Raw genomic sequence first — 17,661 nt, forward strand, 5'->3', positions numbered from 1 at the left:
CTGCTTCCTAATCCATTAACTATGGTTGTTAGATTGAAGGTCAACATGCAAAGAATCACTATTGTCATTGTGACGTATCAGAAGATTTCCTTGTGTGCGACCGTTTGTAGCCTGGATGTACGGTAGAAAGCAGCATTGGTCATGTATGTTTTTTACACATACCGTACCCTCTTCTTTCTGCTTTCAGATGACCTTAAGGAGGCTGAACTGCTGTAGTTGTACAGACCATGCAGTTTGGTGGGATTTCTACTGATAGCAGAGACAACCGTTGGTAAGGAATTCAGTTTCCATTCATGTTTTATCAGTTTTGTTGTATTGCAGCCCCAGTTCATTTTTAGAAAAAAATGCTTAAAAAAAGTCTCTGATCCACGTTTTATTTTAAGAGTTTGCGCTACTGATCCGGGTGTCATTCTGGGCTGTTCCTCTGTTTTGTTGGAAATGAGAAAATTTTTTTTCTTTGATGGTCATGCACATCTCTGGCTAATTAAAGGCCTTTTAGTCTCTCTGGAACTCATTCCATGCTCCTGTCACACATAACATCCGTTAAGCACATAAAACAGCTGGTCACGACTCCTGGTCTTTTATTATGATATTGTACATTTTACTGAACTACCCAAAGATGTCTTTCCATGGAGGTTCAGGCTTGTTTATGAACTTGTATGGATGCGTCAATGAAAAGTCTAGACAAGATAACTAAATATATCATCTAACAAAATTTTGAATTTGTTTGTTATATTTAATAACAGTTAAGCATTATTCACGGATACAAAAATGGAAGTAGCCGAGAGACACTTTTACCTTTTATATTAATATATTTGTATTAATAAATGTAATGACCTAAAGTATATACCAGACTTTAACCTGCATTTATTTTAAATTAGCTGATACTGCATAACATTTTCAAACAGGAATTTCAAGCCAGTATTTTACAGGTTTCTGCATGTTGTACAGTATCTGACTCCAGAAAACAGGCGAACAGTACGGGCAAATGAGCCTCTCCCAGACCTTAGACTTTCCATTCTTCACGTTTATGCTTTCCTTCTTGAGACGCTCAGAATCGCAACCACCTTATTTGCGGATTACGTCACGCATACAAGGATTCTGATCAGGTGTCTTGGTGCAAAACCATAGAAACGATCAAACAAAGCTGTTTCGGTGCCGGTAGGTTTGGGAGTTGACCGGTCTCCCCGAGGGCGAGTTTTGAAACGGGCGGCGTCCTGGATGAGCCGGGTCAACAATGATGCTAACATCAAGTATTTAAAAATCGGGGGTGTTACCCTGGCGTCCTGGCCAAATTTCCCAGGTCTTTTGATTGGCCTTTGCCAGTCATAGCCTCCTCTCTGAACTGGCTCCATCCCTCTGCTCTCCTCCCCACTGAGAGCTGGTGTGCGGTGAGCATACTGGTGCACTATGGCTGCTGTCGCATCATCCAGGTGGGGGCTGCACACTGGTGGTGGTGGAGGGGATCCCCATGACCTGTAAAGCGCTTTGAGTGGAGCGTCCAGAGTGTAAGTTTTAATTTTTTTTTAACACGGCCACCTCCCGCGGTGACGCGCGGTGTCGTCTTCCCGTTGCAGATCAGAATGGGGAACTCCGACAGCCACTACAGCCTTCAGGGGCCCAAGAGCGGCGGCGGCGGCGGCGGCGGCGGCGGCTTCATCCTCCCCGGCAAGCAGAAGGCCTGCTCCCTGCGGTTCCGCGCCGTCCACGCGAAGGACGAGCACTCCCGCTCCCCTCACGGCTGGGGCCGCGGCGGGGGCGCGGGAGGGCCGGGGTACAAGTCGCGGGCCCTGGCCCGGGGCTGCCTGTCCCAGCACAAGGGCGGCCAGCCGTACGTCCCCCGCCATTACGACTATGTGACCAAGGGAGGGAGGACCGGCGCCGGCAGCAAGCACGGGACGAGCCCGCCCGCCAGGGGCGGCCAAGCCAGCAACTTCCTGCTCGTGCCCGAGAATGGTTTTCCCTATGCCGGCGGCGAGCGGACGGGAAATCGCTACGTAGCCGCCGGGGAGCGCAATGGCCACGTCGCGAACGGACACGGGACCCCCGAGCAGGTTTCCCTGGCAGACCTGGATGGAGACCAGAGCAGCCCCAAGGTGCTCATCAAAACGCTCGGCAGGTTCGACGGCGCCACGCGGGTGGAGTTCACCAACACCACCAACAACAACAAGCTGGCCGTGGACGACTCCGGCGGGCCCGTGCAGTTGCTAAAATACTCCCCGGCGCCGCAGGTCCCCGCCGACAACCCAGAGATCCTCAGGCGGCACTCCCTGGCCGTCTCCGAGGCAGAGCCGAGCCTCGCCCCGGCCGACGCGGGCCTGAGAGCCAGCAAAGGAAGCTCCCTGAGCTCGGAGTGCTCCTGGTACGACTCTCCGTGGGGCAACGGCGCGGAGCTCAGCGACGCGGACAACGCGTCCTCCTCCGCCAGGACCGCGGACGCCGGCGCCGGCGAGGCGGTGCCGCCCGGCGACCAGCGGCTGCTCGGCCGGCGCGCGTCTCCCGTTTCCCTCCAGGACCTGTACAGGGACGCCGGCTTGGCCGCCACCTTCCCCGCCGCGAAGGAGCTGTCGAGCCGGTACCTGGGCGTGCCGTGCGGTGGCGGCCACCGCGCGTCCTTCGTGTCCACCCTCGACGTGGCGGCCCAGGGGGAGTGCCCGGGCTCCAAGCAGTACGCCTCCTACACCCTGCCCTGCCGCAGGTCGAAGCCCATCGTGGAGGGCAGCGCCAAGAAAGACACCCTGAAGAGCCGCATGAGGCGCATCAGTGACTGGACCGGGAGCCTGAGCCGCAAGAAGAGAAAACTGCAGGTGAGACTCTATTTCCGTGCTTCAGAACGGCTCGCCACCCGATTTAAAACACTCTCGCCGCAGGGACGGGGCATCACGTTTCGGTGGAAGGCGGGGTAGACATGCCGGTAAATTCTCCACTATAATTATTTCTCTCCAGACGAAGATTCTCCTGGCCCCTTTTCCCCAAACGGTTTCCGATACGACGGATACTGTATCGCGGCCCGTCAGATTGCCACGGGTCATCTTGGTTTTGCAGCCGCAATCAAATGGGAAATCGCTAATGCGCTTGCTCTCTGGGGGAGCCAGCGCCTGAGAGATGTAGATGCAAATGCATGCAAAAAATGTTCTGTTATCGGGGGGGTGGGGGAACGTCTGTTATCGAAAACCGACTGCTTTTCTCATACCGGGATTTTCTGGATGCTCGAGATAGTTTGTTTCAAAAGGGAACTCGATAGACGGTAAATATCTGTAATAGTTCACATTTTTTTTTAATTGTGGGAAAAGGAGCTCTGCTATTGAATTTTCCCCATTTCCTTTCTTTTCCTTGCCTGGTTTTCCTGCACGCATAACGGAGCTGCTTTGATTGCTCCCAGCTTCTCACGCGTGTGCATGAGTGTCTGAGAACCGGACAAATGAGGTGGCTGATGCTTCCGATGGTGTTGATGGTATTTTTTTATTTTTTAACCACAGCCTTCTTTACAGCACAATTTCTCTGTTCAGAGCACCTGCTGAAAAATATAAAAGTGTGTGTTCAGCGGGAGGGTGTAGGGGGAGCTGTGTTTGCATGCTGTGTGTTAATACTTGCAGGGGAGAGCGTTCATGCTGGTGGGTTGCTGTGCAAACCATTCTCTAGTCATGGGTGTTCCAAGGAAAAGGCGCCGTTTCCAATCCTCCAGCACTTCGCATTGGCATTGAATTCTTGATCTGTATTTTCGAACGGTTTTTTAAATAGTGCTGATATTCAGAGCAGGCACTGTGCACAAGCAGCTGCATGTGGCGGCGACTTTTTCCTGTTGTGAGAACCGCACCGTGCTTTTTTTAAAGACGCCGTTCCACCTCCCAGCCCCACGAGTGGACATTACTGCCAGCATTCACGCCCCAGAGAATTTCGTTCCTCCTTGGCGAACACAAAACTTAATTTCCCCAGCTTGTTAGGCAGACTGAAAGAGAAGCGATAACCTGACAGGTTTTTGGCCGGGCCCACCTGGGGTGGAAGCGCGCGCAGGGCAGCAGAACGCCGCGTAGCCGAAAATTAAAGCCGCGTCCGTATGCCAAATGCCAGTGAAATAGCACCAGCTGTCCGGGATGCGTCTCGGGGCTCTGAAAATTAGATCCGTGACGCTGCCGAAGACAGGACGTCACTACAAGCTAGGAAAGAGAGCTTCCACACGGGATGTAAAACGCCAACCGTCTCGCAATGAAACGCCGAAGAGACTTGTGCAAGCCTGCTGTATCTGCCAGGGTAAGCAGGGACACTGGCTGAAAAGAGCTCCTCACCATGGTCTGTCAGGATATGTATGTATTCACTCTCTTTTGCCCTTCAGGGGTCCCGGCAGCCAGAGGGGACAGTGTGTTGTTTGTGGTCGCGTGGAGGAACTTGTGAAACGTTGGTCCGGGGTGGCCTGCTGCTGCTGTACACGCTGTGGGGCCTCCGTGTGCACTCAGAGTAAAAATGTGCTCTTAAAAAGTGTGCTAAGTAAGAAACAAAGATGAAAAAGGTTTATTTTTTGTATAAGTAGCGGTAATGCGTCTCTTTCTAGGTGGTTATCTAACTACGGTGAAATGGCCTTGATGGGTTGAAGTGTCTCTTCTCCTTTATGACCGTTCTTTATATTTAAAGCCCATGAAAGCGAGGCTTTAAAGTTTATTTTGTGATTTAGATCTTCTGGCTCTGATTGATAACAGCTTAATGATCTTTGACATAAGAAGATGTGGGGGGGGGGAATATAGATGAATTGCTGTTATTCCTGTGTATGGACATCTGCTTTTAATGGTTTGTGTTGCTATCCTGGTATAATGAACTCCACGTTTTCAGGAAAGAAAAAAAAATGGTTTTAGGTGAGGAGTGAAGTATTCTAACAGCACACCTGTATTTAATAGGCGGTCTCACAAATAAAGAAGTAAGTTTTAACGTGGGCAAGAAGTTCTAGCTTTCTTCAAGGTGATTTGTACATTTGTCATTATTGAAGCTGGACTTCCTCTAAATGCGTAGAAAGCAGTCAGCGTGCTAGAAATCACTGCAAAGCTCTGTTTGTGACGTAGTCAAGGTATGTGCTAGTGACGATTCAAAATATTTATCGTTAGGGCACAGTATCTGTTGTATCAGATATTTATCTGATGTAGTTGATTTGCAGTTTTTAATTTAGTGGAGATCTGTTCTGTCTTATTATGTTTATTATATACTGAGAGATAAAAAAAACATCAAATTAATATTTGAATATATACAATAGAATGTAATGCATATAAATGCTTCTCGGTGCATTTTAAAATTAATTTGTTAGACTTTAAAGTTCCTCCCCAAGGAGCTTCAGTCTGCTCAAACCTCCCCAGTCACTTATCATCAGCGTTTAAACTGTTATTTCCTTAAAGGTGGTGTTAAGAAACGTTGCAGCAAATGTTGGCAAAAATTGAAGAGACAAAAAAAATGTTGATTGCATAATGTAAGTAAGGAGGCCTGTTAACTAAGTATTTACAGCAGCATTTATTACACTTGATGATTAAGTAGACTTTGTTCCCAGGAATATTCACAGACTGTTCAGTATTCTCCTGATCTGTGCTTTGTAATGTCTTTATCCCTGACTTGAGCAAGAATTAAAATAGGTTGTTGTGACTGAATCTTGGCTTGAAATTCGGCATCCTCACGGCGACATTTTATTCTAAAGTCATGTGAGCCACTACTATTGCACAGAGGCCACTCCACTAATGTGAGGCTCATTAAGGTAATTTTGTGCATCTAAATTAAGGTTTCCCACGACTAAGGGTTTTGAATACTAATGGAATCATGTTTTTTTGCTTTGAATGCGTGGTGTCGGTTGTGTATTCAACAAATATAAATTTCAAAGAGTCATGACTCAGTGTGAACTCGGTATTTACAGCTGTATTTGCTACGGTTGATTATATTAAGTAGACTTTGCTCCCAGGGCAACAAAATGTGACAACTGCAAGAGTTTGAAAACTTTTTACAATGCTCTTATAAATTTGTCTGTTCGTTCATATTGATAACGTTTAGGTGACAAATCATCAAATGTAGAGCTTGCTAAAACTTTCAAGAGTCAGTGAGGTGTATTTGAAAAGGTTTGCCAGAATGGGCCGGGGCCTTTTGATCATGGGATAGTTTTGTGTTATCTGGTTTGAAGCATGTGTGCTTTAGTAACAGGCAAATGAAACCACTGGCTGGAGGCTTGTAGAGGGATGGGTATCCTACATGAAACACAAAATGGCATCAGTCTACTAGATTCATAATTTTAATGTTACTGGAAAAGAAAGAATTGTGTTACAATTAAGTGTGAACCCATTTTCCTAATGAGGTGAAATGTGAGCGAATCTTTAAGGAGATGACCAATCACACTGCAGTGGAGTTGTAAAAAGCTGCCTGAGATGCTTGCCTGCTTGCTGGTGCACTTCCTGTTGGTAAGTCTGTAAGGAGTAAAAGGCAGGTGCTCAAGGAATGTTCACAGGGCTGCTGCATTTGTCAAAGCATTTCCCTTCACACACGGAGACGGAGCCATCGAAACCACATTAGAACGTTTTTTCCTTTGATGGCTTTTTCTCCGCTTCATCCAACTGAGGGTCGTGGGGGAGCCTATCCCAGCAAGCAGCGGGCGCAAGGCAGTGTACACCCTGGGCAGGACGCCAGTTCATCGCAGGGCACACACAGACACAGACTCGCACCCGGGCCAGTTTTCCCAGAAGCCAGTTAACCTTCCAGTATGTCTTTGTGATGTGGGAGTAAACCAGAACGCTCGGAGGAAACCCATGCTCAATGTAATGAGCATGTTGGCCCCCCTACAAACAGCACAAACGATGAAGCCCACCTCTTTCGTTAGTGCTGTGTTTGTGTGCAATTTAGTTTTTTCGGGTAATCGTGTGACTGGCTACGATGAAGTTTAAAGGTACAAACGCACTCTGTACTTTTAATTACGTGCCCTCACGCTGTATTCTACACCAGGGGTTGACCACCCGGGGCAGATGGAGAAACAAAATTGCAGACACTGTTGTCCTCGCACCAGTAATCGAGCGCTTGAACTCAACAGACGGGGTTACCGGCGGCCACGGTCGTTGTGCACGGTCACGTGATCACCAGAAAAGAAGGCTCCATATCTCGGGAACGGCATAAACCGGCACTAACGAATGAGACCGGTTCAGTTTCCCGACTACGTTGTAGGGGGGCTGAGTGACGTCACGACCCCTTAAAAAACAAGGCACTATGTCTCGGGAACGAAAGCAGCACAAACCGACCCAAACACATGACTAACGAATGGGGTGGGTTTCATTCGTTATTCAGATAATGAATAAAATCGCAGTGCTTCTTGAAAAAAGACCTGCGTTCCGTTTAAAAATGTTTAATGATTTAAAAATGACTGAATTAAAAATGCCCGAAGGAGTAGGATTAAGAGATTTATTTAGTTGGTACGGTGGCTCTGTGGCTAAGGATCTGTGCCTGTGACCGGAAGGTTGTCAATTCGGATCCCATGGCTGGCAGGGGAATCCTACTCCGTTGGGCCCCTGCGCAAGGCCCTTAACCCCAACTGCTCCAGGGGCGCTGTATTAAATGGCTGATCCTGCGCTCTGACCCCAAGCTTCTCTCCCCGTCTGTGTCTCTCATGGAGAGCAAGCTGGGGTAAGCGAAAAGACCAAAACGAAAAACGAAATTGTATATGGCCAATAAAGTGATCTTCTCTTATTTTAAAGATTGATTTCATTAGCCATTCGCGGGAGCAGTACATGCAGGAGTGCCATTATGCTGAACCCGGCCTGTGTCTGTTCACCTCCCCCCCTCCCCCTGGCTTGCAGGAGCCCAAGAGCAAGGACGCGAGCGAGTGCTGCGACAGCGGGATCGATGGCCTCACCGCGGACACCAGCTCGCCCTCGCAGGGGTCCAGCCTGCTGTGGTCGCCCGGCTCCGGCCAGGCCCCGCCGGCGCGCAGCGAGTCCGCCAGCGCGCTGCCCGGCGCTGCCCTGCGCCAGAACATCTACGAGAACTTCATGAGGGAGCTGGAGGCGGGCCGCGGCGGCGGCGGCGGCGGCGACGGCTCCGAGCGGCCCGAGCCCTCCACGGAGACGGAGGAGACCAGCAGCGACTCGGCGGGCTCGCTGGAGCAGCTGGACCTGCTGTTCGAGAAGGAGCAGGGGGTGGTGCGCAAGGCCGGCTGGCTCTGCTTCAAGCCCCTCGTCACGCTGCCCAAGGAGAGGAAGCTGGAGCTGGCCCCGCGCAGGAAGTGGAAGCAGTACTGGGTGACCTTGAAAGGTGAGTGGGAGCGCCAGCTCCTTCAGGGGGTGCGGGGATCCCCCGAGCGGACAGTCCACTTCGAGAAGCATCCATAACTGCATTTCCGTTTGACGCTTGACGTTCAGGCTGGCCAGTGACTCGAGCCTCGATGTCTGGGCTAGTGTTAACCGCTGAAGACAACGTAAACGACCGTAATCGCGACTGCTTGGCTCAGTTTAGTATGAGGCACGGCAGCCATGAATACGTGGGTATTAAAAAAAAAAAAGATCTTTAGTCTTTGCATGCCATAGCGGAAGTAACCAGGAAACCCTCAGGAGTTGCTGACCAAGTGTTTCCAGCCGATCCGCCCTCAAGTGATTGCGTGTATCATTCCAGAGTAAAACATGGATCGTGTTCTTCCCGACAGAGTGATTGAGGATATTTCTATGAATACTCCATTCACTCTTCTTTTTGTGTCATTGTTGAGGTTGAAGAGAAGGTCAGGATTATATCAAGACTGAAAAGTCCGGTTTCTCCCTCTGCCCTCTTTGGAGCTGCACATAGTGGCTAAAACGTTGGAAATTGACTCGTGCAGATCATTTTCAGCCATGTTTGACAACCCTCTAATTTAGCTTTAACAGAGTATCTTTCCAGGTAAATGGCAATATTTAATGGCCCTAATGGCAATCTAAAGAACAGGATAATGGAATATGGAAGTACGTGGAGTCAAAATGCAGACAATCTGTTTTTCTACGTGTGGAGACCTGCTTCACTTGAGATTAGTCTTAGTCAACTACTCCTTCATTGGTGCAATGAACCGTTAAATATTAATATTTTGTGTAATTAGCTTGTCTTGCTTTTTAGTGCCTCATTACATTTCCGAGCTGGTGTATTTGTTTTTTTTCTGGTATTGTTCCTTTTTAGTTTTCTGTAAGGGAGCAGTGCGTGCTTGTTAGGGTCCCTGCTGTTGATTGTGAAAATGATTAGTGCCATAGGGAAACAGTTTTTTCCACTGTATCATTTGTTTAGAAAGGCCCAACAAGTACCTTTTAATGACAGGAAAATTGCCCTAAACAGCAAGGGCAATCTTAGGTGGAGCTGCACTATGCTAATGGACTACGTTATGAAGCCTTAGGTACTGTCTCAAAAGCTTAAAGGGAATTATGCAAGTGTACTATTAAGGACAAAACAAACCTGGAAGGCTGAATGTGTAATTCTACTAAGCATAGATTACACAGCCTGGAACAGTCTTTTTAAGGTAACTAAAGAAAGACAGCACTTTGCTTAAAATGATTATTTTTTTTATTCAGAATGTTCCAGAGCTTTAGAGTGGGTTTTCTGAACTAACTTAGATGTCAGCAGTGTGATTTTTGATCTTTGTGATTTCTGACTGTTGTGTAAGAACTGGTGGTATTTTAAGATGCTGGCCTAAACTGACCGTTCACTAGAATCATTAAGATGTCCCATTGCAAACAAGATGCTATCTCATTGCCATTAATAAATATAAGAAGTTAAAATCCCCAGTTGCTGCTGTAAGCAGTTAGGTTTTCCAAGACGTAGAAGTATCTTCTTTTTGTGGTAAAAAAAACATAAGAGCATTATTCAGAAGGGTCAGTGGGGTCTGTTTTAGCCCTGGTTCACTCTATCTCCACCTGTGCCAGGCATGGTCTCGTACAGTTTGAAATTATACAGGTTTACATGCGTCTAAATGTAAGCTTGCTAAAATTCTTCTCTTATGTGATAAAAACATAAGAACATAAGATAAATGGCAGAGTACCATTTGATCCGCACAAATTTAGTTAATAATTGATCCAGGTATCTCATCCATAGATACAGTAGATAGATACTTTATTGATCCCGTGAGGGAAATTGCAGTGCAACAGCAGCTTAACACACACAACACAGCCACATTGTAACGAATGATACAATAATAATAATGATACAATACATACGATACAATACAATCAGTACAGTGAGAAGTGCACTAAGAGGAGTTACTCACAGTCCAGAACACACAAAGAACAAACCAGAACAGTACACAAAAAAGTCATATTGCACAATATAAATATATATGTATTGCCCAGGTCCCTGGCACGTATTGCACAAAAACGGTTGTGAAGGGGAAAAGAAAAAGAACAGATGTATCAGTTTACTGTTCAGTCCAGAAACAGGTCACTGCCCAGACGCAAGGTGGATGCGCTGTACAGTCTTATGGCAGAAGGCAAGAAAAATCCATCTGTTTTTTGAAAGCGGCTTGGGTTTCTGCCTTGACAACATGTATGGGCTACTCTCTCTAAAGAATAGCTCCTGCTCTCAGTTCCTCAGTACATTTCCAAAGAAAAAGAGCAAACTTAAGCATGTTGCCCAACCGATTTGATTTAAATGAAGTGTGCAGCATACATGAAAATAATGACCAGTCTTTCAATATGTGGAGCTGAGCGGCTCTCTTGGCCTAATAGCATGGAGATCTTTGGTCTGGAGTTGTCTGGACTCACTGGAGTAATCCGTGTTTAAGTGGAACACGCAGGCAGGGCTGCCTCCTCTCGCAGGCTTCAGAGGAAAAGATAACTGTTGACCTTATTGCACCACAGCTAGCTCTTCTGACTGGGCATGTGATGAAACAAGCAGAGGAGAGGGGTATATCCCATTCTTAATGGCCAGATACAGTTCACTGCATCTGGCAAATCTAGGAACTCGTTTATCAGTATGACCAAGAGTGTTCTTGGATCTTTTGACCCTGTGTGTTTATATTTGCTATGAAAAACCTAAATACCCTCTACAAATAGAGGGTAGTAAAGAAGGCTGAGGGCATTATGGAGTGTGTGTTTCACCCCCTCCGTTGTGAATCTACACTGCTCCCATCTGGGAGACGCCTCTGTGTCCTCAGGTGTAACTCAAGAGATCTTTCATCCCCTCCGCAGTCTCGCTCTCAGACAATGTGAAGTAACTATCTCCTGAAACACTGCTGTTCGGTCTTCTTTGTTGGTAATATTTGCATGTCTTTGTTGTATTGTATTGGACTGTACCGTAAACCACATCTCCCCCAAGGGATAATACATCTTGAATTGAATAAAAGTGACCTTCGGTATGAATTAATCCTTGTAAGAATGGGAAAGAAAAAAATAGGTGAAAATTAAGCTGAGTTAAATGATAAATTGGGTTTTAGTTTTTGCTTATCATTCAGGTATAAACAGGATATCAAGTCAGACTTGGTTCCTCACCTGCTAGTGCTTTATACATTAACACTGCATTTTGGGGGCATGATACTGTTTAAAACCCTTCATGTCAGACTGTCAAATTATTCTCTCGGGGGAAATTTAGACACTCTAATCTGTCTGCCAATGAGCACGAACTGCAAGATGGTGTTCTTGACAGTTATAGTTAAGCTGGTCTTGTGTAAAGACTGAAGTATTTCCTGTCTGGTCTGAGGGAGCCATACCTTCTTTTAGGAAAGAGGAAGTGGCTAATTGATGGGTTTTTAGTCGGTGTGCTTTTACTTGGGTATACATGTCTTAGGTCTCTATTGGCGTTAATGGTCCTTAATTGCTAATCTTCTCCTGTTTACAAAAAGCTCGTCATTGAGCAACAAACCTGGATTTTCTGGAGTTCCTTTGTTTCCCGGTTCTCACAGTCATATTTGTTAAAGTATGTGTTTGTTTTCTTTATTTCGCGAAGGCTGCACACTCCTGTTTTATGAAACCTATGGCAAGAATTCGATGGAACAAGACTTATCTCCTCGCTACGCTTTGTTTGCTGAAGACAGCATAGTACAGTCTGTCCCCGAACATCCCAAGAAAGAGAACGTGTTCTGCCTAAGTAATACCTTTGGGGATGTCTACCTCTTTCAGGTTGGTGTTTTTCAATATTTTATTATTTATATATAAACGAAGTAAAGGTAAAGAAGCTGTTTCAGACACTGGAAACACCCCAGTCTGGTACTATTTTGAAATCTCATCTTCCTCTACCCCTAATTCCAGGCATTCGTTGACTAACAAGTGGAGAATGGAGGCTGATGAGTGTAAAAGTCATGCTAAAAAACAGGGGGACTTAATAATGGAATATTTAGAAAGTTTATCCAAAAGGATGAGCTGATGCAGTATGTTCCTGTGTGACTACGTCTTTCACCACACCATTGTACAGCTTGTCAGTTGCTTACGTTTTTCTTTTAAAAATTTGATTTGTAACAAAATGGGGCTTTTTTGCTGCTTTTAGCTTAAAAACGTCCTGAAGGCAAACCCCGTTCGATGACCTTGCCCTTTCGTTTGTATACTGCTAACTGGCACAGATAGGTCCGGCCAGTGAACCCAGTGGATCTCGCTGCAGGGGGAAAACTGACAGCAGCAAAAGACACATCGATTTCCTTTGGGGGGGGGGGAGTGGGGCTTTTTTGTGTTTGAGAAAACCGGAGCTCGCAGGCAAGTTATTGTTGGCGTCACCCTTTCCTGTCGGGAAGACGAATGTAGCCCTGGCATCAATGCCACAAAGCGTTTGTTTAGTGGTTTTTCACACCTTTTCCGAACAAAGTGAGGAGTGGGGCTTTGTCAGAGACAATCGGCGGTGGGGTGGGGGGTTAGTTTTATTAACGGGCTGTCGGGTTGCAATTGGGATTGGGTTTGTTTCTCCGCGGTCCGGAGCTGCCCTTTGAACCAGCCGAGCGCGTCGGGGGCCAGCCTCTCAGGGCGGTCTGTGTTTCGCCGCGTGTGTCCTGCAGGCCACGAGCCAGACCGACCTGGAGAACTGGGTCACCGCCATCCACTCGGCCAGCGCGTCGCTCTTCGCCAAGAGGCAGGGGAAGGAGGACACGGTGCGGCTGCTGCGGAGCCAGACCCGCAGCCTGGCGCAGAAGATCGACATGGACGGCAAGATGAAGAAGATGGCGGAGCTCCAGCTGTCCATCGTCAGCGACCCGAAGAACCGGAAGGCCATCGAGAACCAGGTAAGGCCAGACTTCATTCGTTTCAGTCTTGGCACCAGTGTGCAGCCCCACCTGGATGATGCCACAGCAGCCATAGTGCACCAGTACTCTCACCCCACACCAGCTCTCAGTGGGGAGGAGAGCAGAGTGATGAAGCCAGTTCATAGATGGGGATTATTAGGAGGCCATGATTGGTAAAGACCAGGGGCAAATTTGGCCAGGACGCCGGAGTAACACCCCTACTCTTTTCGAGAAACACCCTGGGATTTTTAATGACCACAGAGAGTCAGGATCTTGGTTTTACGCCTCATCCAAAGCACAGCGCCTTTATTTCCACACCAGTGTAACATGGAATAAACCTTTCCCTGTCATTTGCAGCCTGTGCTGACGCAGCTCCCTGCTTGAGCTTGAACTAGGTACGGAAAGGAGTGAAAGGGAATGAAATTGTGTTAGCAGAGTAGAGGAAAGGAGATTGATGTTTGTGATACTTGTGGGGTCCTAGAAGTTAAATTCCATCTGATTTGTTGTTTTTTTTTTTACTGATTTACTTTCAGCTGAAAGGAATTGCTATAAAGTGGCAGGAAAAGGGACTTTCATAAAACTAAGATTTAAACTGATTTTGAGGGGAAAAAATGTGATCGTAAGCTACAAAGTTAACTTTCAAAATGCAGTTCATCGACTGGATCTGACGGAGTATAATGTTAGACTTTGAATGGCTGTATACTGCGAGGCATGCTGCCACTGCTGGCTGCATTCAATTTGTATTCCAGATGTTTGTGGTAATAGGCTCTTACTTCATATTATCGACTTTCAAAGTATTTCAGCCTGAAGAGAAAACCAGATGAAATCATGGATTTGCCTGGAGCAAAACTGTTTTCTGCCTGTGCCCAAGCCAGCAAGACGTTTGAGTTCTGATATCTACAGTTCCCTGTTACAAATTAGAGAAAAAAAAGAGATCTATGCAGAGGCAATTAAGGCAGGAGGTTTGTTAGCTTAAAACTCTTTTTTTATCTTATTTAAAGTCAGGAAATTGGTTGTATATCGTTCTTGGGCAACTAGGAATTACCCCAGGCATAAGAACTCTCGTGTGATTCTGTATTCTGGTTCATCTGCTGCTAGCATTGATATTTTAACTAAAAAATCTTTACATTTTTTTCTAAGTTTGCATAAAATGTGAAAAGACTGAATGAAATTCATTGTTGTAAATGTTTTTCCCTTAAACTGTGAAAATGGCTGCCCTTTGAATACAAAATGTATTTCCTAGGTTTTTTTGCTTTTGATACGACCATGCAAAATGGGAAAGTCGGGGTGTTTTTTGCGTAGGGGCCCCTCGGTCTTTGCTGCAGTGAAGGAGACTGGCCCTGACTAGTCGACAGGGAGCCAGACTTTCATCTCCAGCCCCAAATGACTTTGATGTCCTGTCCGTGAAATCGGGACCATGAGGTCTGTTTGAAGTAGACTTCTTGGCCTCTCGCAAATTAAAGGATAATCTCAGGAGTTCAAACAATTAAGTCAGCTTCTTTCAAAGAATAATGGAGAGAAGTAGCTGTAACTCCTCCCTCCTCCCCAAAAGCACACATTCTTTCTGTATCTTTATAATGGCAAAAATGTGATCAAATAACGTCCCATTGATGTTGGTGACTCATTTAACCAGATGGATGCAGTATGTGGTGACTGTGAAGGGACAGTCATGCAGGGTCTGTTTTGGTGCAGAACTGGCAATACTCCTAAAATGAAACACAACAAAGTGCGTTTTCCCCTGCACACATTCCTGAGCACTCTTTTAGCGGGCTTTCTTTGAAATGTCCAAGCCTGTGAAATCTGGCCTTCCTGAATTGATGACAAGATAAGGCAGTCTCGAATGTTGATTTGTGTTTCCTCCCTTATACAATGCAGTCATTTGGTAATGCATATGAAATTCTACAGCTATAGCTCAATTTCGGAATTTGCTGCTTTTTGAGCAATTTATTGAAATGTAGAAAACGAAACATTTTTACTCCACCTTAGATTCCTGAATATTTTCGGACCATGTATATGTAAACTGTACATGGAAGTGTTAAAAAGTCAGGTTTGCATAAATAGGCTCTGATTTATTTTTTTCCTTCTTCAAACAGATGCTTTATATTCAATTGAAAGAGTTCTTGAAAGACCGTACTGCTTACGTTTGTTAGGGTAGTAGCATAATCTGTGAAACGCACACACTCATGTAGACTTCATGCAAGTAAAACCATTCTTTTGCCACACCGACTGGGTTGTTACTCATTGCCCGCTGTCTGTCGAGAAAAAAAACTAATCCTCCTTGGATTCCTTAAAGAGATAAAGTTACTATTTGTGATTCGCAAATTAGTGCCAGAGCTGTGAACAGCATTATCCCATCCAGTGCCCTAGAATACCTACTGGTAATTGCATTAGCCCTGACATGGTCATTCCCACAGATCGCGCTGCTGGTCTCGAGCGCCAGCATTCCAAGAAGGCTTCTGTGGAAAGTCCTGAGAGCGGTTAAATGTTTTGTCTTAAATGTGTACGAAGTCGTTGTCTGTGCGGTACCCCGCTGTCAAGCAACTCTTCGGCTTGGGGAAAAGACTTAATGTCTTTTAATGTCAATTTTGTGAAACTAAGAATGGCTCGCGGCGTACCTGTGCCTTTAAGGTTTGAAGTGAAAGCCGGCAAATGCGTCACCTTGTTTAATGTGCATATTTCTCTCCCCCCTTCTCAGTCCTTTCTGTTAGCGTAACTGTGGTGTAACTGTGCGTCAGTGAGGAGATACCTTTTCTGATAGCTAAAAGTAACTCGATTTTTTTTCAGTTTACATGTTGTTCTGATCTTTATTTACATGTGGCCGATTTGGCCGGGTTCACTTTATGCTGGTATATTACCGATAGTTCGGCACCAGGAGGAGTCTGGGAATTCCATTGTACGGAAAAAAAGATTTCACACTTATTAATTTTCACCTTCCTAGGGATTTGTGTACAGGAAAGGCAGACTATTAAACTAAACAAAAAGCGTTTTCCCACAGAAAACGAGGCAGAACCCATCTGTTTTTATACTTGACGTCGTCACAGTCTCTGGTTGCTGGGATGTGATTGGTGCACGTGTTTTCCTAATGGCTCGTGTGGCTCTGTTCCCCATCACCTTTGTTGTCGGACGTTTACTGCAGGGAGCGAGAGGCTTGCCAGGAAGTGATTAGACGTGTGCCCCTGCCCCCTCCTGGGAACCTGCTCTGGCATTCCCGTTCCCCGCGTGAAAGCGATGACAGCTGTCTCGGTGTCCATCTGACCCACGGCCTTTGTCTTGCACCCTGTCCTGCCCAGATCCAGCAGTGGGAGCAGAACCTGGAGAAGTTTAACATGGACTTGTTTCGAATGCGCTGCTACTTGGCAAGTCTGCAAGGGGGAGAGCTTCCCAATCCCAAGAGCCTCCTGGCAGCTGCCAGCCGGCCCTCCAAGGTGGCTCTCAGTAGGCTGGGCATCTTCTCCGTCTCCTCCTTCCACGCTTTGGTAAGAGCAACCTAAGGGGAGGAGCGCTGTCGGGTCAGCTGGTGATCTTTTACAGGGAGGGAGGAGGAGAGTAATAATGTAATAATAATGTCTTGTCTGCTTGTTTCCTGAAATTGGCCTATTTTAATCAAGCACATTTACAGTCCGTCCATTTTCCTGTCTGCTTGGCAATAATATATTAATACAGTGATTCTTATTTTCTTGAGCAATGGGTTAATTAAGTTCTTAGACCATTAAACTCCTATCAGCCGGATAGGCAGGGTTGTCTGAATGGCCTTATTTCATCTTATAAGTTCTTTTAGGTTCTAACAAATGGACAGTTTTTTTTCAAAATTATTTTTTTCTTCCCCCATGAAGTGAAAATAAGAAATGAATGGACGCAGATTTAACAGTTTTTTGTTTAGTAAAGACTTTTTAATCAAATAACTCAGACAGTCACAACACCTAAGTTAAAAAGAGAAAGGTTATAGTATATTATAATTAGGTGTAATAATTCCCTCTATGGGGTCTCATTGCCCCATTGACCTGGGGATCTGTCTGTGTGGAGTTTGTATGTTTTCTCCATCTGCTCCAGTTTCCCTCCCACAGTCAAGAGACGTGCCGGCAGGTAAATTGTCTTCTGGGAAACTGGCCTGGCGTCTGTGTGCGTCTGTGTGTCCTGGCGTCCCGCCCAGGGTAGATTGTATTGGATGAAGAGGTTAGAAAATGGGTGGATGGCTGAATCTCCACTGTGTGCTTGCGGAGATCTGTGCTGTGTTTCAGTGCTCTCCAGGGCTGAGAGAATCTGCTTCCTGATTTTCAGCATTTGGAAAGGTACCCCCCCTGTCCCAGGTGGCTGTGTAGAGTGGACATCCACAAGCCTCACACAGTGACTTTTCAGTGCTGACATCTGGTTAATTCCAAACAAGACCAGTCCCTCTCCTCTCAGCCCCTGCTCGGGTGTACCTGCCTTGATGTCTGTGAGGGCTCACAGGCCAGCCGTGTGGCTGGGCCCGTTGTCAAGGTGTGGGCAGTCTAGTCCTTGTGTGCCTG

General features: G+C 46.4%; 1 protein-coding gene across 4 annotated transcripts in view; it reads left to right on the top strand.

The window, feature by feature from the left end:
* The window catches only part of LOC102684046 (TIAM Rac1 associated GEF 2), a 99,669-nt gene that overhangs the window by 34,212 nt on the left and 47,796 nt on the right, over positions 1-17,661 (top strand). For all 4 annotated transcript variants that reach the window (XM_069196999.1, XM_069197023.1, XM_069197006.1 and 1 more), the window contains exons 2-7: positions 188-271; positions 1,578-2,807; positions 7,803-8,256; positions 11,893-12,065; positions 12,929-13,153; positions 16,444-16,629. In XM_069196999.1, the coding sequence (XP_069053100.1) occupies positions 1,584-2,807; positions 7,803-8,256; positions 11,893-12,065; positions 12,929-13,153; positions 16,444-16,629 (2,262 nt within the window). In that variant the 5' untranslated portion in view covers positions 188-271; positions 1,578-1,583. The remainder of the gene's footprint in view (positions 1-187; positions 272-1,577; positions 2,808-7,802; positions 8,257-11,892; positions 12,066-12,928; positions 13,154-16,443; positions 16,630-17,661) is intronic.

The sequence above is a fragment of the Lepisosteus oculatus genome, chromosome 2, assembly GCF_040954835.1.
Source record: "Lepisosteus oculatus isolate fLepOcu1 chromosome 2, fLepOcu1.hap2, whole genome shotgun sequence".
In the NCBI taxonomy this organism is placed as follows: Eukaryota; Metazoa; Chordata; class Actinopteri; order Semionotiformes; family Lepisosteidae; genus Lepisosteus; species Lepisosteus oculatus.